General features: G+C 34.1%; 1 protein-coding gene across 1 annotated transcript in view; it reads right to left on the reverse strand.

Moving 5' to 3' along the window:
• Nucleotides 1-244: 244 nt before the first annotated feature.
• Nucleotides 245-22,628, reverse strand: part of LOC140446547 (uncharacterized) — a 29,897-nt gene continuing 7,513 nt past the window's right edge. Inside the window, exon 2 of the mRNA XM_072539112.1 lies at nt 245-343. Within this exon, the coding sequence (XP_072395213.1) occupies nt 245-343 (99 nt within the window). The remainder of the gene's footprint in view (nt 344-22,628) is intronic.

Genomic DNA, 22,628 nt, shown 5'->3' on the forward strand with positions numbered 1-22,628 from the left:
TAAACAGTTCTATTATTGGATCTATGGCCTTTTCACGATATCTTACAGCCAGCATTGTTACATTAATTAAAATTACTAAGTTACTGCGTCCATTATAACAATGCTCTCTACCCCCAGATACAAATTGATCAGCCTTCAAAGAGAGTGGTTGAATCCATTCCCTTTCTCTTCAGACCAATATTCCACCATCAGACGTATACAAACGAAATCTCGATTTGTCAGAAAGAGGCAATAGTTTCGTATTCTAATTTTCATTGACTGTGTTCCATTGTCCAACGATATCTACGTGTACGTTGCTCGTTGCTCCGCCGTCAATTTTGGTTGCGTAGGGCGTTTTCTTGCTCTGAAATGGCATGCATGCAACCGTCTTATGATAGATTGATTAGAAATCGCTTTTCTAGTAGCTTGCCACAGTACTATAAACAATCAATGTGTGAATTTGCTATACTAGAAAAACTTATCTAATTAACGACGAAAATGACAATGTCTATCAGCGTTAAGATACAGGGAGAAAATTCTCGATCCTTTAATATAAAGGATGGACTCAGACTCTGTATTTCTTGAGGATGGGTTTAGAGTGAAAGTAAGAATTATTACTAAAGGTTGGATTAAGGTAATGATTTTTAATATTGAGGTTGAGAATTATAGGAACTAATACAGCGAAATATATAACATGGTCGATCACGTGGTCAACACGTCATTTTACAATAAGTCGATACAAATCTTAGCATACGCTGATGAAATTGACAAATAGGGCGTAGCAAGTGAGAAGTTGAACAATATTTCCTAGCATTGAAAACGGCAGCGAAAATAGGTCTGTCTAGTCATCAACGAACACAAAACCAAGTACATGTTGGTTACTAAGGATCCTTTAGCGAATGAGGAACGGGAAACAGTCTATGAATAAAAGTTCATATGTAATCTCACACATACAATTTGTGTGGCTCTGCATACCCTGTATATATATTGTTTTGTTTCTACTTCTTTCTTTATGTATTTGTTTATAAAAAATTATACTGATATTTATTTGAATAATAATTAATGAAACAAAAATGTTTGGGCTAGCTTAAATTGTAAATAATCTCAGGTTTTACGTCATTCAATCACAGAAATGCAAAACCAATACTCAGAAGAAAGTTCATGGATAAAAAAGTTCAAAATAGGTTATATAACCGAATATTAAATAAAAAAATGTTTTAACCAAAGAAATAAACACAAATTTTAATAACAACATAAATTACAAACAAACAATCTATGAAAAGAGTAAGTAATTAAATATAAAAAGGCATATAAAAAAACCCGCAAGTTATTTTAAAATAGAAAGTTACCCAATATAGATACAATAATGAATTATGGTTGCAAGAAATAATTTAAAAATATTACGAAATTGTTTATGTAAAAGTTCCTGTCTAATACATGAACACTGAGTCTGTCTTTATGCGTCGATGAACAGAAGTCCTCGCAACGGAGAATATTGTTAGAAATAAAATAGAGGTATATCTGAATACCTTGGAACAATTTTTATTTTCGATGTCGGATACTATTATGTGAGTACTTTCAACTGCTATCACTTATCACTGAATTTAATTTTAACTTTTTAAAAAATATTACTTTGTACTTGTTACTCTTACGGATGCCTACAAGGCTTATGTTTAACGAAGACCCGACACTTTTTTCTTAAACACAAACTGCTCCTTTCAGCTATCGTGAATCAACTCTCTACACTGTCTCTGCACTCACTGTCGTTTTCTTTCATTCAAAAAACACCCTTGGCTTAACACACCCTTCCATCAATAACTTTTCTTCTTTTTTATTGGTTAAAACAAATATGTTCTTTCTTCATTTCAACATCTTCAAATTTCCCAGTCGTAAGTACTTTAACATTTTCTAGAACTCCAAATTCTCGACTTCTTTCAAACAACCTTTTCATTAATCTTACGTTCAAACACAAATTGTTCTTAAATCCACTTCAAAACCAATATACAATTCCATGATATTATCGATTAGATTACAATATGTTAACAAAGACAACTTTATACTGGGTAAAACCAATACCTATGTTAACAGTAGACGGACAAATAGGTATTTTACATTTTAAATGCAAAGAAACAAATATTTAAAAAAAAAACTACTTTAAACGTATTACAAAATTACAAATTTTATGTATAAAATAGTATAGATTTTCTCTTCTTCTCTGCCTTTATTTATCTACATTATATGTATGTATGTATATATATATATATATATATATATATATATATATACTATATATATATATATATATTTATATATATATTAAACTTAGAGCTAAGATTAATATTATTATAAAAATTAATATTAAACTCACCAGTCTTCCGGGTTGAACCGCGTCGATATCCATTTTGCCGAGCTTCGACATCCCTCTGATGTCTTCTTCAGGGCTTCCGAGGTCTCAGTCTCCCGAGCCCCCAGACACTACTACACTCAGTAGTCACTTCTAGTTCACTCACTAGTTCACTACTACGACTGGGACCAGGGGACGGTTCATTTATACCGTCGATGGTGACGTGGCCTAGGTGGGGGTTAGGGTGGGGATTGGCGCGAGAGTTGGCGCGAACATTTCCGGACAGTGGGATTTTGATTCGAAGATGGAGGGGGGCGATATTTTGTTTATGAGAGGTCTCCATGTAGAAGGTAACCGTATGGCGTCATCTCTTTTATTAAGGCAATTTGGTCTTTTTTCTATTTCTATGGCTTCTCGGATAATTCTTGTTTATAAAAGCGGATGGGGGCTATGGTTCTGGAGTTTTCGAAAATCAATTTTGTGACCTGTATGAAGATGGTGTTGACCGAGAGCTGAAATTGAATCGGAATTGCGAACAGAAATGAATGTTCATAAATCCTATTTTGAATTTCTACGATTTGTTTGGCCTATATAGGATCGGGGACAGTCTGCACAAGGAATTTCATAAACTCCGTGCTGTTCGTTTGGAATATTGTCTTTGATTGATCGAACAAGAGATGAAAGTTTTTGTTGGGGGTAAATATTGTTTTTTATTCCTCTTGGTTTACGAATTTTGTCGATTTTGTCAGTGACACCTTTGATGTAAGGAAGAAACGCTTATGTATGATAAGAGTCTGAGTCTTTGGATTGAGATTGAGTGGGAGATTGATGTCTGTGATGCTTCTATTGATGTGATTTTCGGCGGTAGCCATTTTGGATGAGGGCTTGTTTTAACAAGAAAGCTCAGCGATCTACTTGCATCATCGAAAAGGCGTATTGATCTGGATACAAGAGTATTAATGACTGAATTAATTTGTGAAGGTGCGTGGTGAGAGTTGGCATGCAAGTAACGATTGGTATGTGTGGGTTTTCGATAGACAGAGTAATGAAAACCTTGGATTGGTGTTTCTTTATGAAAACATCGAGAAACGGCAGGGATGAATCAGTTTCTACCTCCATCGTGAACTGGATACTAGGATGTATACCATTCAGATGGGTTTGGAAAGACACCAAAGCATCCCTGCCATGGGGCCAAATGACGAATGTATCGTCAACATATCGTAGCCAACATGTGGGTTTGAGCATTGATGTGGATTAGTGCTCGGGTCTCGAAGTCTTCCATAAAGATATTGCAATCACTGGAGATAGAGGGGAGCCATTGGGCACCATTTATTTGTCTGTAGAATTGATTTTGGAAGATGAAATAGGTGTTGGACATACAATGTTTAATGAGAGATAAGTGGTCTTGTTGGATACTGTACTTAGTTTTCAGAATGTTTAGAGTTCATCTATAGGAATGTTTGTAAAAGTGAGACAATATCGAAACTTACTAGAATGTCTGACGGTGATATAGGGTATTGTTTAAGAAGTTCGATGAAATGAAAAGAGTTTTTTGACGAAGGATGAAGCATTTTCGGCGAAAGGTTGTAGAGTTTTGGCCAAATACTTGGCCAATGGTTGTGTAGGGCAGTTGTATGCACTGACAATGGGACGTAGAGAATATCGGGTTGTGAATTTTGCTTTTATAAACCAAGAATTATCCGAGAAGCCATAGAAATAGAAAAAAGACCAAATTGCCTTAATAAAAGAGATGACGCCATACGGTTACCTTCTACATGGAGACCTCTCATAAACAAAATATCGCCCCTCCATCTTCGAATCAAAATCCCACTGTCGGAAATGTTCGCGCCAACTCTCGCGCCAATCCCCACCCTAACCCCCACCTAGGCCACGTCACCATCGACGGTATAAATGAACCGGTCCCCTGGTCCCAGTCGTAGTAGTGAACTAGTGCAGTGAACTAGAAGTGACTAGTGAGTGTAGTAGTGTCTGGGGGCTCGGGAGACTGAGACCTCGGAAGCCCTGAAGAAGACATCAGAGAGGATGTCGAAAGCTCGGCAAAATGGATATCGACGCGGTTCAACCCGAAGGACTTGGTGAGTTTAATATTAATTTTTATAATAATATTAATCTTAGCTCTAAGTTTAATTGTACTAACCGCGGAAATCTTTCCGAACACATATATATATATATATATATATATATATATATATATTATATATATATATTATATATATATATATATATGTGTATATATATGTATATATATGTATATATATGTATATATATGTATATATATGTATATATATGTATATATATGTATATATATGTATAATATATATATATATATATATATATATATATATGTTTTCTGTTTTGCGAGACATGCCATTACTTTTTACTTTTATTATTTACTCGCATTATCCTTTTCCATTCTATATATATATATTTATATATATATATATATATATATATATACATATATATATATATATATATATATATATATATATATAATGTAGGTAAAAGTTTATGGTCGGTATTGTAGAATTTAAGAGGATATCTAACACAGATATAAAATCATCTTTTCAGCGAATAGACAAAGACAACAATCATATTTCCCCTTGGTCTTCCCTCCAAATTTCTAATAGACGCCCATTAGTGAGAGATTATTTTCGATCTAGCTTATACCTAAGAAACAGCAGCAAGGTTGCCTTATTACATATTTTAATTAAAACATTGAATTGATTCAAAAAATTGGCGATCAGTGGCGCGGTTATATTGCCATTCAAAACTGGATGATGATATTAAAAACAAAATGACACAAATATTGGTACAAAATTTCTTAAATCCATGACAAATTTACAGATTCGCATTTTTATTTGATAATTGTGGCAACATTGCCATTCATCCATCTCTTCAATAGGATGGATGGATGGATACGAGACAGGTTAAAGGCTATGCTATGTATTTAAGAGGTGGGTCATGTACGTTTTTATCGTTAACGAAACTGAACCTTTTTTTATAAACAAGTAACTAGTTAATTGTTTAACTATAGTTTCAAATAAGCGAGTACATAAACCAACATATTGGCTATTATCGTTTATGTGTATATGTATGTATTGAAGTGAAAGCAACTAACGAAGGATATATGTATTATAACTTGAAAAATAAATTAAACAATACAAATAGTAAATAGTACTTACATTTACATTACACATTATTATTAAATCGCAAATCATCTCAATTGACATTTACAAACATAAGTTTTTCCACTTTACTTGTTGTTAACCGCGTTCTTCTTTTATTTAACATTAAACCAGATTTTGAACATGTCTTCACAAGGAACAGATATTGCTACAATATTACAATATTTTATGAATGTAGTGGTTAAGTTAGAATATACATGGCGATGGTTTTTCTACCACTGTAATGGACAGTTCCAATCTCCGTTCTAATTTTTTCTGGGTAATATATCATCAGACAAATACATGTCGACTTCTTTTATAGCTCTCGATACAGTTGTACGTTTAGATGAGTCATGTCTAATTAATTCATCAAAAATACACCATGGACTTATGTCATCTTTATCTTATCTTGTACTGGTTGATTTTCAATAGTACAATCTTCTTTTTCTTTAATTATAGAAATATCCAGCTACTTAACTCTTTCTTTTGTTTTTTACCTTCATTTTCATCAGAAAATTCCTGCATTTTAAATCCTTATTTGTCGTTAACGAATCCACGGTTTCTCACTGGTAAGCCAACTAGTTAATGGTTGATTCAAAAAAACTACGTTTTGTGTAGACGTAAACACAGGAGCAACGAAGACTTTAAGTCGACGAGGACAATAAGATAATCTGAGAGACTACTACAAAACTAAAAATAACATGCGACTCTTTCGGGACGGTGGACAGTCGGGCGATCGGTTGACGTTGAAAATAAAATAACTAGGTATTCTGATTAATGAATGAGTTTCGATTTTCGATTAACCTGCATTTTCGATTTCAAATCTTTATTGATAGTTCGTCAATGGATTTATTTATTGTAAATATGCAATTAAGAAGTATTTTTCTTAGTCAAAATTATTTATCTAGTATAAGAATATTAATTTTATTTTCAAAAAATGCACATGTGTAGAAGATGCAGCTTTTGTGCTCCACTTTCTGAATATTGCAATGATTGAAACTTCTCCTGATGCATTTCTGTCCGTTCCGACTACCTCTACTACAAGTACTGACATACTGCCACCGCCAACCAAGCGTCAAAAGGTGATGGATGGATAATGGACTTCCATTAATAAAAAGATTAGTTTAGAACAAAAGATACAAATAGATATGCATTTACTAAACAAAGACTCGTTTCATCCGTTTTCCATAGTTGAAGAAAGAGCTTTTAAAAAGTTTGCAAGGTGGATATATTTGAATATAAACTGAAAACAAGAAAAACTTTGTCAGGTTGATTAATTCAGGAATGTTATATCAAAACTGAGCAAATTATTAGAGCACAAGTTGTTAAAGAAGTAGAAAATATCTGCATTACTACTGACATCTGGAGTAACTGAGAGAAATTTAAAACGGTTTTATTAGGCTGCTGCCATTTTTCTGGAAACCATAATTTAGAAAACATTGCTTTTGAAATTAGTATTATTAATCAGTGGAGTCTAAAAGGAAAAGTAAATTTTGCAGTAACTGATAATGCCTCAAATATGGTCAAAGCTATTAAAGATGTTTTGGGATGGAAACATTTAAATTGTTTTGCTCATACGTTAAATTTATTGGTGAAGAACGCACTTAAATGCTATCGTGTACAAATAGATAAAATAAAAACAATCTTTTTTTTGACATTTCGACAAAAAACACATTTCAAAAAAGTACCTTATCTTCAGAAAGGCTTTTAAAGTATCAATTACAACATAACAAAGTTTCCAAACGGCCAATCCTGCCGAATCTTGGCCTTCGTTTTCCATGATTAGTAACGGTTTGCAATTGCAGTGTCAATTCTATGGTGATTTTCCTGGGGGTGCTTTATGGGCCGTTAATGCAGTGGTTCCCCTTTGCTTTCTGCATTCTTATGCCGTTGTGTGTGCCGTGTTTGTCTGATAATATATAATTGTAACATTGTAGCCATCTGTTCCTTGTGAACACATGTTCAAAATCTGTTTTAATTTTAAATAAAAGAAGAACACTGTTAACAACAAGTAAAGTGGAAAAATTTATGTTTTTATATGTCAATTTAGACGATTTGCGATTTAATAATAACGTGTAATGTAAATTTAAGTACGATTTACTATTTGTATTGTTTAATTTATTTTTCAATTTATAATAAATACATCCTTCATTAGTTTCTTTCACTTCAATACATATACACATAAACGATAATAGCCAATATGTTTGTATATGTACTCTCTTACTTGAAACTACTGTTAAACAATCAACTACTTGAATAATTTAACGTTACTTGTTTACGAAAAACGGTTTAACGATAAAAACGTCAACGACCCACCTCTACTCGTTACCACATTAAAAATCAAAGTGTCCTTACACAAAGTGACATCGCGACGCGACGTTGCCAAACAATTTTATATGAAGCTTTTTTATTGTGGCGTCCTAATGCTGTTTATTATTTTTATTGGGAATAAGGCATAATGTGACTTTAAAATAAGCTTATTTTGATGTTTAGATTTCCAATTCGGAAATCGTACTTAAAATACGAAACATGAATAAATTTTATTTATATAAAACGATTTTCGAAGTGGAAATCAAAATGTTAAATTACACTTATTGTAAAGTAAAATTGTGGCATATTCCCAATGAAAAACAGTAAGCTGCCATTTAAATCAATTCGCCCAAATTTGATTTAACATGTTACCTATCTTAAAACATAGGTAACATGCTAAAAAGACAACAGGTCAAAAAAAAAACCAATAAATTTGGTAACGTTGAACTTCTCCTCTTTTATTAATTTCCACTAATGCATTTTCGACGATATAAAGGGCGGACCTAATATACATCTCTCTTTTTAAACAGCTGTTTCTCACTCCATCTCACGTAAGGTCCATACCGACCATAAACTTTTACCCATACTCTATATATATATATATATATATATATATATATATATATATATATATATATATATAATATATATATATATGCATATATATATACAGTGTGTCCGTAAAGTATTCCACATCTGTGGAATAAATTCGATATTTCCTAAATGAAAAGCCTTTTTAAAAAAATCTAAAATACATCGATTTTAAATTTAATGTTCTACATTTTACAATAAAATTTCATTATACAAGGTGATACACATTACAGTGATGACGTCATCGGCTCTTTTTTTAAAGTAACACCCTGTATTTTAGGACATTTTTAGATCGATAAAAATGAGCTGATTTCAAAAAAGTGTAATGGATATAATTTGAAAGATATGCGTTTAGAAAATAAATTATTTATTATCAAATACAAAAAAGTAACCTACTTCTAGTTTTTGGTAAACTGTAATTATTTTTAGTAACGTTCAATAACAATTAAGTACTACAATAATTGTATTAATTCGTGAATGTTCTGTATTATTGCGTTGAATTAATTTTAAGTAGAAATGAATTTGAGTGTAAAGCAAAGAATTGAAATACTCATGATGATTGGGTATGGAGACAAATCGCGAACTCAGATAGAAGTGTGTAATTCATTTAATGATAAATATCCAGAAATACCCATCACGCAGTCAACAGTAAGTAAGATTGAAAAGAAATTTCGAGAAACTGGTACGGTTGAAAATGCACGCAAATCAGGTCGTCCATCTGTAAATTATGTTACAACATTAGATGTTCTACTTGCTTTTGAAGAAGATGTGCACACTTTTGTTCGTAAGGTTAGTAGTGATCTCGATGTTTGCCAAACAACGGTACACAGTACGTTAAAGTAAGTAAAGTAAGTAAAATGCACAGTTGTACAGGAATTAAACGAGGATGATCCAGATAAAAGAATACAATTTTGCGAAATAATGATGGATAACAGCCACCGAAACCCTCTCTTTGTTCAAAATATTATTTTTTCTGATGAGGCTACATTCAAATTAAATTAAATGGCCAGATCAACCGTCAGAATTGTAGAAACTGGGCAAAAGAAAACTACAACTGGATGCGGGAACATAATACAGAATACCCGCAAAAGGTAAACGTATGGGCTGGCATTGTAAGAAATAAAATCATTGGACCCTACTATTTCGAAAGTTATTTAAACGGGCCAGCATACATTTGGTGTTTAAGTGGGTATCTCGTACCTACTTTAGTTAATTTATTCCTAAGTACAATTAATCTTGGAGGTTTAGATGAAAGTTTATGGTTTCACCAGGATGGTGCGCCTCCGCATTATGCTTTAGATGTTCGAAGGTACCTAAACGAAATTTTTCCGAACAGGTGGATTGGAAGACGTGGACATATTGAATCGCCAGCGAGGTCGCCAGACCTCAATCCTTTGGATTATTTTATGTGGGGTCATTTAAAGAATGTTGTTTATAAAACGAAACCTTCAAATATTGGAGACTTAAAAACAAGAATTCGTAAAGAAATAAACAATATTTCCCAAGAAAGCATAAACAAGGTTCTACAAGATTTTGTACAACGTTTGGGTTACTGCCAAATTCACCAAGGGCTACAATTCGAACATTTAAGATTAAGTCATGTATTAATTTCACTGGGTTACTTTAAAGTTATTTATTATAATTTATTTATAATTTATTTAATACTATAAATCAGTAAAAATTAATTTTCTAAGCGCATATCTTTCAAATTATATCCGTTGGACCCCAGTATTATACTTTTTTGGAATCAGCTCACTTTTATTGATCTAAAAATGTCCTAAAATACAGGGTGTTACATTTAAAAAAAGAGCCGATGACGTCATCACTGTAATGTGTATCACCTTGTATAATGAAATTTTAGTGTAAAATGTAAAACATTAAATTTAAAAATCGACGTGTTTTAGATTTTTTTAAAAAGGCTTTAATATATATATATATATATATATATATATATATATATATATATATATATATATATATACATATATATATATATATAAATATATATATATATATATATATACATATATATATATATACATATATATATATATATATATATATATATATATATAATATCCCTGATTTCGAAATATTAAGCTTAATTAATTATTATTTATTAATTTTTAGATTCTCAGATCATCGTACTCGTATTTCGCAGTGCTACAACATATGTACAGTAACAGATTTAACGAAAATGTGTAATCATCAAAATTATTAGTATTGACTTCTTTACTTGGTTTACTTAGATACATGTTGTAAGTAAAGTAGATAGTTGTTTATTAAAAGCAGAAATAAAAGCACTACGTTTTTTATTTTTATTAAAAAGCTATATATTTTAATATAATTATGAAAGTAATATGAACACCATAGCGGAAAATAAACAAAATGTTTTCTTATTACGCATAATTTAATACGCTATAGACAAATAATAGAGATGATTATAAGTAAGGGAATAAAGAAAGGTGTTACTAAAACTAGAAGACCTATATGTAGGCTTACCATACGTCCCGGTTTAGACATCGGTCCCGGCGTCCCGGCCGGTTTGGTATTTTGTCCCTATTGTATAAACCAGAAACCACAAATTCAGTAGTGGTCACTGACCGTTGGTGCAAACCCATGTGACGGTAGCTCTTTTAGATAATATATTCAGTAAAACTCAGGTTTAATTAAAATAAAAATATATTTAGAACAATAAAATTATATTCAAGATAACAATATTAAAGGAGATGCATATCGTTACACCCTTTGTAAAATGAGAGGTAAAGTAAATACGATTTCTAATTTAAACAGACGAATTTTTGATTGTCCGGTCAGTAATTCTATGGCGAGCATAGAAATAAAACTTAATTGATCACTCCCAGTATTGTCCACATAGGCGCAGGTTTGGCTTATTACTTTCTAACGTATCTCATTGGGCACTACTGAAGTGTAATTGGTCAAATTTTTTTCGGAAGTATTTACGCTCAAACCTTATCATTATCTCGAAAGAAATGCATTCTCAGATAAGCAATTTAATCAGGGTCGTCGTGATACACAAGTGTACGTATATTTTTAATATTTTTGTGCAAAAAGTAAGCTTGTGTTTTAGATAAACAGTACGAATAAATTGTAAATACATATTAAAAATGCAGTTCGTTCGGGGGGTATATACTCTGGTACGTTCTTGGCAGTGGTCAGGTAAAGTTCTTATCAGTGCGTGTGTAATGTAAACAGCAAGGAAATACAGAAGGAAAAATTAAGAGGTAATTAGCCTAGTAAAGAGTAATAATTATTTAAGTAATTATTATATATTCCAAATTAATAAAGAATAAATTCGACACAGTTTAACGTATACATTCCAAAGTAAAAACAAAACGATTGACCCAGTTTAACACAAGCCTGAATGTTTAAAAAATTACGACACTTAGACCTTGTTGGAAATTAATGCAAGGTAAGAATTGTTAAACAAGTGAGAAGAATTGAGCTGAGTAAGTAGTTTTACATAGCGTGATCCAGTTTAACACATGAAATACGTGACATAAAGAATCTAAGGTAGGAGTTGGCGATACATAAAAACGGAATGAAGTGGGTCAGAGCGGACAGTAGTAGCACGGCGCCTGAGGGCCCCACGCGAGAGCGGAGTTAGTGGGAAGTGGTCACGCAGCAGCTCCACGCCATAGTGTGGAGATCGGAAGGTACGCGGACAGCGGACGCGTTATTTAACTCGACGGGGTGGTGTGACGTATAAAGTGTCGGCAACTGGAGATTCGAAGGTACGAAATCTCAAATCCCGGTACACTGGAGGCGTATTCCCTAGCTAGAGCCTAGATACGCAGAGGTAACTAAGATCTCTATATACTAACCCCAGGTATATCTAATAATACGGAAATTATCTGATCTTTAATTCCTTGTTTGTCTCTTCTCGTCTCCCTTCGCGCCTGAGCGAACATTTTTGTCATAACTGATATTTGTAATGTACAGTCTAGTTAATACATTGTAAATTCGAAATTTGTTTTGTTATTCCTAGCCGTTACAGGTCGAGACTAGAAGAGATACACATCTCGCTATGCAGTGCTCCGGCTTCTAACGTAAGCCCATAGCCTCTCACTCTTTGCAGGACCTGAGACCGAGAAGTCCTTAATCCCCTTCCTTTCCAAAAAGATTTCTCTACCCTCTTGTAAATCCGCGAGGGCGAAACCAGTCAGTTCAGACTAGTGGAGCCAGTAAGCCTTGCCCCGCTCGCAGGGATAAGTATCCCCTAAGGACTGTAGAGGCATTGATAAGGAGATTGAAACGGACGTCTTCTACAATGGTGACAGCATATTATCAGAGTGGAGACAATTCATTAGAGGGGTATATTAGATTTAATTACAGCTTCCAATAATAAATTATCCTATATTATTAGAATGGTGTCTTCACCCCCAATATAAACCTTATAAATTATTAGACGTGAACGAGTCTTCATTTAGTGTTTGTTTATTTGTTTTTCGATTGTTATGATCGGGGATTCGGACGGAAGATATGAACCTCCTGATAGGGGAAAAAGTATTATTATAGATGAAGTGAATATGGAATTTAGCGGAAATGGAAAAAGCGACGAAACAGGTGGTATTGAAAAAATAATTAAACAAAAAAATTAAGTTTCATAAAATTTCTACTGTTAGATTAATTTTATACGCAGAACCGGAGATCAGGGATAACATTTTAAATATTTCTGTAACTGGTAGAAATAAAGTTAAAGTCGAATTAAATTCATTCAATAGTGCCAACAAATTAGTCGAATCTAAAGTATTTCAGGAAAAAAATTACGAGGCCTATATACCCACTTTCTTTACAAAAAAGGTGTAATAAAAAGTATTGACAAGGATATCAAAGACGATGATTTATTAAACATAATTAAACCTAAATATGGAAATAATTTTAAAGTGTATGAAGTAAGGAGAAAAAAACGACAGGTAAATGTTGAGTTACTCCCTACAATGGCAGTTATTGTTACTTTTAAGAGGCAAATGATATCTACCTAAACAGGTAGTAATAGAAAAAAATATTTACGATGTAGACATATATGTTCCACGAGTAATTCAATGCAGACAATGCATGAGGTACGGTCACATTAATACACAATGTAGAGGTAAAGTTTGATGTGGAAAATGCGGCAAACATGAAACAAATTCTTGTAATTCGCAATTGACATCATGTATTTTATGCAAAGGAAATCATGAAGCAACGGATAGGAAAAATTTTGAAGAATTTCATCGTCAGAAACAAATTAAAACATATATGGCCACAGAAAATTTATCCTATAGTGAGGCTAATAAAAAATATGATCATAGTTACGCAACGGTGACAAAGAATGTAAATAAAAGCACTCATTACTCAGTACCAGTTAAACGCAGACGAAATTTAGAAAGTTATCCTAATTATCCCCGTTCAGGATATTCTGACGAGCATAAGGAGATTCTTTTATCTCCATCTACTAGTAGTCAACCGGTATATCAAAATTATAGAAATATCCCTAATTATTCCCAATCAACAATGAGCACAAATTCAAATAATAACTGTAAAATAAACTCTGTGATATGATTATAAGCACTTTTAAAAATGTATTAAAGAATAACTCAATAAATTTGGACAATATAAAAATATTTGACGATTTTAAAAATAATTTAAGTCGTATTCTCGCAGATAATGAATAAGTTCAAAATTGTACAGTGAAACACTAGGTCCATTGTACACAATAAATGTCATTTTGACAAATTTATTTTTGAAAATAATATTGATATAGCCATAATTATTGAAACGTGGTTAAAAGAAAAAAATAATATTAATTTCAGTGCTTATAATATATTTCGGAGAGATAGAAATGATGGTTATGGAGGATTACCTATTCTAACTAAAAAATACATTCAGTTCACAGGTCATACAAATCATCATAAAATCAATCAGGTTATGAGTATATCAATAACAGTCAAATTAAAATCAAATAAAGTACTTAATATATATTCAGTGTATGCAAAACCAAATTTAAACGTATCAGAGAGTGAATGGAAAAAGTTTTTTAATAGTTTAAGTACACCATTTTTGGTGGCAGGAGACTTTAATTGTCACCATAATGCATGGGCAGAATGATAGGGCTGGGCTTAGTCTCTTAACAGCAATAGAAGACTGTGAGTTATGTTTTTTAAATAATGGGGCCGAAACTATAATACCTAGATTATACACTAGAAATAAATCAGCTGTGGACATAACTATATGTTCCAGTGACATATCTTCCTGTTTTGATTGGAACGAAAATAAATTAGCTTTAGGTTCTGATCACTTTCCAATAATAATTGAAAGCGATGTTGATAATATAACAATAGTTGATGAGAGAACCCGATGGAACGTGAACAGAGCAGGTCGTTATTTTTTCGATTCTTGAAACTATTGATATTGAAACTATGAAAATATTAATAACATATATAATACATTTATCAATATAATTAATGATGCTTGTGAATTATCAATACCTAAAAAAAACGATCAATAGTAAGTTTAATAAAAAATGGTGGAACCCAGAATGTTCACAAGCTATAAAATATCAGCAAGAAGCTTTTTTAGAATTTAAACGAAATAGTACATATGAAAATTACATAAAATATCAGAAAGCAGAGGCCATTAAGAAAAAAACAATATTAAAAAGTAAAAAGCTTCTTGGCGAGAATTTTGTAATAAATTAAATAAAAATACTCCGGTCCAAGAAATTTGGAAAGAAATTAAAAAAATCAAAAATACTTATAATGTCGCAAAAAATCAAGTAAAGAAAGATAATTGGACTGAAGAATTTTTAAATAAGTTAGCTCCGCCCTGGGTTCCATCAAACTAAATGTAAACCATCCTAAAAAAGTAAATAATAATAATTCAAACTATTTTTTAAATGAATTTACTCTAAAAGAACTAGAATATAGTTCAAAGTGTCATAAAAATACTGCTCCTGGCTTAGACAATGTCCATTATATTATGCTGTACTACTTACCAAGGTGTCAGAAAAAAAAATTGTTAAATATAATTAATTTAATATGGATGAAATCTGAATTTCCGGATTCATGGAAAGATTATGTAATTATACAGATTTTAAAACCAAATAAACATATAGACTCAGAGGATTCATATAGAGGAATTTCGTTAGGATCGTGTATTTTAAAAACATTCGAACGGATGGTAAAGAGAAGACTTGAATTATGGTTAGAGAAAAATAACAAAATTAGTGATACACAATATGGGTTTCGTAAACTAAGATCGACATCAGAAAATATAGCTAACCTTGTCCTAGACATTAATATATTATATCCTTCTATACCCTTTTCTGAACGTAAATCCCTGCTATCTCTATTCATAGATGTAGAAGGTGCATATGATAATGTCTAATTAAATATCCTCTATCAACAAATGGAGAAGATAGGAATACCCAGTGACTTTGGTAAAAAAATAATAAAATTGTATTCAAATAGGAGCCTACAACTTCAAATCAACAATGAACTATTGGATCCAAGAATTTCTAATGTTGGGTTACCGCAAGGAAGCATCCTTAGTCCTTTACTATATCTCATTTATACCTCAGAATTACACAAAAAAATAATACAAGAGGAAACGTTCTACAGTTTGCTGATGATGTGTCTATATATGTACATAAAGTTGAAATCGACCAAGGTATCAATATAATGAGTGAAATGTTTTCGACAATAGAAGAGTATTATTTTAACATAGGATTCAGCATCTCTACAAAGAAAACCCAAGCATGTATATTCTCCAAAAAACATAGATTACCACAATCTATAGTATTCAATAACGTTAATTTTGAGGTTCAATCGTCCATTAATTATTTGGGTATGGTAAAGATAGGAAGTTATTGTGGAAAGAACACATAGACCGCTTAACAAAAAATAACAAAAACAGAAAAAGGATTAAATGCAATAAGATCAGTGTGTCATACAAGTTGGGGAGCTGCTCCAAATGTTACGCTTACCCTTAATAAAGATTATATTCGTTCAATAATAGATTATGGGTCAATTTTTTATAGTCAAGCAGCGAAGACTCACCTGCAGAAATTAGACAGGCTAGTAAATAAAGCCTTAAGAATAAGTATAGATGCACTTAAGAGTACACCCATTTCAAATTTAAAGGTAGAATGCAACGAACCTCCACTAAATTTCAGAAGAGAGTACTTAACGGAGAAGTTTTTATTAAAAATGTATGCAAAGAAAAGTCCGGTAGTCCAAAAATGCTTTGAGCTCAATATTTACGATCTAGTCAAGGAATATTGGCAAAAAAAGCCTACAATTCCTATTATTGAATCGTACAAATACTTAAGCATACAACTTAGTAAGAGCATTTCGACTTCAAGAGAATTATCATGTTTTAAAATAGACTTAGAACACTTGGACAGCATAAAAATAGGATATCTTAGAGACTATTCTTAGAGATTGGGATATCTTAGAGATTCCCTCAATATATCCGGAATAGCATGTTCCAAGCTGACATAAAGTCTATGTTCTCTAATTATTCATATATTTTTTCGGCTGCATCTAAATCAGATTTAAAGGTTACATCTGCCTTTTACGACCCAGATCGAAAATTTAGTACAATAGTAGATCTAAATATTAAAACCTCTATATATACCGCTGAATTAATAGCAATGTTAAAAGCACTTAAATGTATTAGTAATTTGCCAGGAACAAAATAATAATAACGTTATATTCTCTGATAGTAAAAGTTCAATACAAAAAATTGAAAATATTTCTAAATATAACAATATTGGATTTAATTATGTGTTATCTGAAATTATAAACCTGGTGGGTACAATAAAATTAAGAGGATCGAATATAATGTTTTGTTGGATAAAAGCTCATTGTGGAATATTAAATAATAAAATAGTAGACAAAATTGCTAAATATAATGAACTATCTAAAGAATCAGAATATAAATGTGTAATTGAAGATCTAAATTCTCATCTAAGTAAAAAAATGATAAATTCATGGCAAGCCATGTACTGTTGTGAAATTTATTTATGTCTTTTTAATTTATAATGTCTTTATCAAAAGGTCCTTATTTTAATTTATTGAAAAGCACGATAATTTATATCAACAATTTATTTGATTACTAATTACATAATTTATGTATCCGAACGGTACAATCAAATTCGCGGGCGCGAGTCTTCAGATTTAACTGTCCTCTTCAATCAAAGTTCGGTTATTTTATATGAAATCCTGATATTCGAGAACAGCGTCGTCTCGCATCGAAAGATCCAGAAGCTCAGACCGGCTCATTCACCATAATTTGGTTCTAGACCTCCGCCGAAATTTCTACAACAAAACAGAATTAGTCATAATATTTAGGCCAGGATATTTATCGTAACATTGCCCCCCTCTTAAAAGATGGTTCCTCCTGGAACCTTGTCGGGACTGGAACCGGAACTGTATGCTGGTATCGGCAACTGGACCCTCTTTTACAACTTCCAGTTGTATAAAAATAACAAGGGACGGTTTTCTCTCCGCACCAGTAACTATGCGGATTGCAACAGACTAACACCTGGACTTCGGTGTCTTTGAAGATCTCCTCCACCATATTTCGGATAACCCTCCAATCTAATTGGCGGCACTACAACTTTGGCATGGCTAACTTTTGCACGTCGGACTCTAGTACGTTCTCTCTCAATTGAAGTAAGGCTTCCCATACATCTCGGTAGGTAGGTTGGTCACGGGCAGTGTCTTTTGTTACCAGGTAGAAAAGGTAACGTGATGCATCTTGGAGTTTCAAGGTTTTACCGGGAGCTGGCACCTGGCATTGAAGTTCTGCAACTCGACCAAACTTCCTTCGAAAGACGGATGCCAACCCTGGTGCGTCTTTGATACTGGCCGGGATGGTAAGGGCCAGCGAGTAGTCATCGGGGAGCGCGAGTAGATCTTGCTTTTCTTCAGTGGTAACACCATGTCTCGCTTTACCGGTACCTCCATAGGCACCCATGAATTCCTCAAACGTGAGGTCAGACACATCTTGGACTTGGTTTACTTCCACTTCTTCATCTACGTCGTGGTCACCTTCGAAAGACGCCAGATTTTCGAATTTTCTGTAGAACTGGATCTCTTTCTTGTTCTTCTCTGATCTTAGTAGGCGTCCAGTCGTCGTTGACCATCGTTGTTCTTAGCACTGCTGCTTCCTTGGATTCCGTTTTGTTGCAGTGGGAACACTCTGCTGGGCATGGCCTTCTGGAAAGAGAATCAGCGTTTCTGTGGCTAACTCCGGCCCGGTGCTCAATCTTAAAATCGTATTCTTGGAGTCGTTCGATCCACCTGACTATCTGACCCTCTGGATTCTTAAACTGCATCAACCATTTAAGGGCGGCATGGTCGGTTCGGATTAGAAACTTCCTACCATAAAGGTATTGATAGAAGTGCTCTACTGATTTTACTACTGCTAGAAGTTCTCTTCTCGTGACACAATAATTCCGCTCAGGTTTTGAAAGAACTTTACTAAAATATCCGAGGACTCGTGTCCTCCTTGAATCTGAGACAGCACTCCTCCAATTCCCACATTACTTGCATCCGTATCTAAGATGAACTCTCCTTCTGGCAGTGGATACCCTAAAATTGCTGCTGTTATTAAATGCTTTTTCAACGTCTCAAAGGCATTTTGGCAGTCTGTATCCCAGCGGTAATCTCTTGCTTCCTCCGTAAGTCGCGTTAATGGCTTAGCGATATCTGAAAACTTCTTAATAAACCTCCGGTAGTAAGTACATAGTCCAAGAAAACTTCTCACTTGATGTTTGTCAGTTGGTTTTGGCCATTCCTTAATGGAATCGATTTTTCCCTTATCCACGGCCACTCCTTCTTTACTGAATATATGACCCAGATAATTGACTTTACCTTGAAATAGCTGGCACTTCTTGCGGTTTAACATCAATTGGGCGGCTTTAAGTCGATTAAAAACGTTTTCTAAATTCTTCAAATGTTCTTCGAATGTCTTCCCCAAGACGATTATGTCATCTAAATAAACCAGGCATGTTTTCCAAGATAACCCTCTCAACACATTTTCCATAAGCCTCTCAAATGTCGCAGGAGCATTACAAAGTCCAAATGGCATAACTTTGAATTGCCACAATCCAGATCCTGTGGTGAAGGCTGTCTTTTCTTTATCTACTGGGTCCATTTCTACCTGCCAGTATCCAGACTTCAAATCTAAAGTAGAAAACAATTTACTTCCAGCCAATGTGTCCAATGTGTCGTCGATCCGAGGCAGAGGATAACTATCTTTCTTGGTAACGTTTTTCAGCAAACGGTAATCCACACAGAACCTCGTCGTTCCGTCTTTCTTCTTAACCAGGACCACCGGAGAGACCCATGGGCTCGTAGAAGGTTCTATCACCCCGTCTTTCTTCATTTCCTGAACAATCGTTTCAGCTTCCTCTCTCTTCGCCTGTGGTAATCGTCGAGCTGTTTGACGAATTGGCTTAGCATTACCAGTATCAATTTTATGCTTAACAACGGTAGTTCTTCCCGTCTTTCCTCCTTTCGGTACGAAAATATCACGATGCTGCCAAAGAAATTCCCTTAATTTCCTTTTCTCCATCTGATTTAGAGACTGTCCTGCAACTGCAACCATTTGGTCGAATTTGTCGTTGGAATTATCAGATGTTGTCGCCTGACGGATTATGGATGTCACAGGTACACAAGTTCCTACTTTTGTCTCTTTCTTGATGGTCACTGGGTAGTCGTTGACATTGATAAGTCTTACAGGAATTTCTTTAGCCGAAGTCACCAATTCCTTTCCAATTATGATTCCACGGCCAACCTCATTGTCGTGGTTCCAAGGCTCCATCATAACAGGTGTCCCTTCGTCTACAATTCCCTGTAGTCGCGCTACTATGATCGTTTCGCTTCTCGCAGGCACGACTGTATCTTCTGTAATGGCTGCTTGCACAGTGTTGTCATTATGTGGATGAAGAAATACCTCCTCGTTGCCAACTTTGATTACCTTGTTCTTAAAATCCAATTGGAATCAATGCATATTCATTACGTCCATTCCTAATATAACATCCTCTTCGATGTCAGCAACTATAACAGTATGGACGAACTTTTCTGCTCCAATTCCCAATTGTACCTGGATTTCTCCATGAATGTTGGCATTTTCACCTGTAGCGGTCCGAAGTCGCAACCTCGTTGGTAAGTTTCTTTCGGCTGTTTATAACTGTCGGGCGTATAATGGTTCTGGTCGCTCCGGTATCCACCAACAACGTATGCTTTTTACCATTTATGTCTCCATCTACATATACACTATCTTCACGACATTTCAAAGAAGCTATTAGTATGAGAGGGTCTTTGCAAAAGTTCTGGGTCGAAGCTGCCCCCCTAAGGCTGACCCGTTCTAGTTTTCCTGATGGTGAGTTTCTTGATTTGCGTCGTACCTAGGGTGCTTACAGGAGCTTCGTACGTGTCCTATTTCGCCACAATTCCAGCATCTGATGGTCTTCGTTTTCTTGTATGTCATGCTTTTTATCATATTAACGAGCTGGTCAAGTTTATCTTCATCTCATTCCTCTTTTACAGTCCTAACTTTACTGTACCCGACAGAGGCCTGCGTAGCTGACTCGTATTCGAGGGCGGCGGATAGGACATCAACCAGCGTCTTGTGACGAGCTAATCGTAGTGTTCTCTGCATTTCATGATCACGAAGACCATCAATAAACGTTTGAACGGCTAACTTTTCCATCATGTCTTCGGGAGCTGTTGGATAAGCATATCGTACTAATCTGGCAATATCTACCTCATATTCTTGACGAGCCTCCTCTTTCTTCTGTCTACGATTTTTAAGCTGTGACTGATATACATGCTCCAAATGTTCGTGGCCATATCGCATATTTAGCCTCTTCTTGAGTTGTTCGAAATCATCGGTCTCCTCTACGGCTATGGTCTGCATCACATCTAAGGCATCTCCTCGAAGAGCGATAGTCAGGTTTACAGCCTTTTCTTTTTCAGACCATCCATTCGCTCTTGCGGCTGATTCGAACTGTTTCATGTAGTTGTTCCATGATGATTTTCCGTCGAAAGTTGGGACTTTAACATGAATAGAACCTCCACTTCCTTCAAATTTCGGCCGTGTCTCCAACTTACATTTCGTCTCGTCTTCTTTTATCTCCACTGTAATCGGATTGTTACCTCTCTGTGCTGTCCCTGTTTCCTCCATCTTCTTTTCCATCTCTTTCCATATCTTTTCTTCGAAGGCCAACATATCGGCAGCAACTTGGTTTTTTAACGAAGATATTCTATCGTCCAGGGCAGACATCTCAGAAGTGACTTTAGAGATTTCCGAAGAGATGTTAGCAGAGACTTTGCTTTCCAGCGAAGAAATCTCGTTAGAAACTTTGTCTTCCAACGAAGCGATGTCGCCTGAAACTTTGGCTACATCACCAGAAACTTTGGCTACATCAGAAGAAACTTTCGAAATATCGTCAGAAACTTTGTTCTCTAATGATGCGATGTCACCAGAAATTTTGGCTACATCACTGGAAACTTTGTCTACATCACCAGAAACTTTCGAAATCGACGAGAGGACAGCATCTTCAAATATATAAGTCTCTGGATCTAGTCCTTCTTCTAGCAAAGCGTTCTTTAGTCGTTGGACTAACTCAGCCTTTTTTCCGGTAGAAGCTAATTCTCTGTCTTCAAGATGTCTTCTTAAATTAGTCACTGTCAGCTCATAAATCGTAGCCATTTTCACAATTTATTTTATATTCACTTGTAATTTATTTTCGCAATTTATCTTAGGTATTCCACTGTTCTGACACCATTTGTTGTGAAATTTATTTATGTCTTTTTAATTTATAATGTCTTTATCAAAAGGTCCTTATTTTAATTTATTGAAAAGCACGATAATTTATATCAACAATTTATTTGATTACTAATTACATAATTTATGTATCCGAACGGTACAATTAAATTCGCGGGCGCGAGTCTTCAAATTTAACTGTCCTCTTCAATCAAAGTTTGGTTATTTTATATGAAATCCTGATATTCGAGAACAGCGTCGTCTCGCATCGAAAGATCCAGAAGCTCAGACCGGCTCATTCACCATAATTTGGTTCTAGACCTCCGCCGAAATTTCTACAACAAAACAGAATTAGTCATAATATTTAGGCCAGGATATTTATCGTAACAGTACAATTTGTCCAAGAAAGGATTATATTATAAAGATATAAAACC

Source organism: Diabrotica undecimpunctata, chromosome 7, assembly GCF_040954645.1.
Source record: "Diabrotica undecimpunctata isolate CICGRU chromosome 7, icDiaUnde3, whole genome shotgun sequence".
Lineage (NCBI taxonomy): Eukaryota > Metazoa > Arthropoda > Insecta > Coleoptera > Chrysomelidae > Diabrotica > Diabrotica undecimpunctata.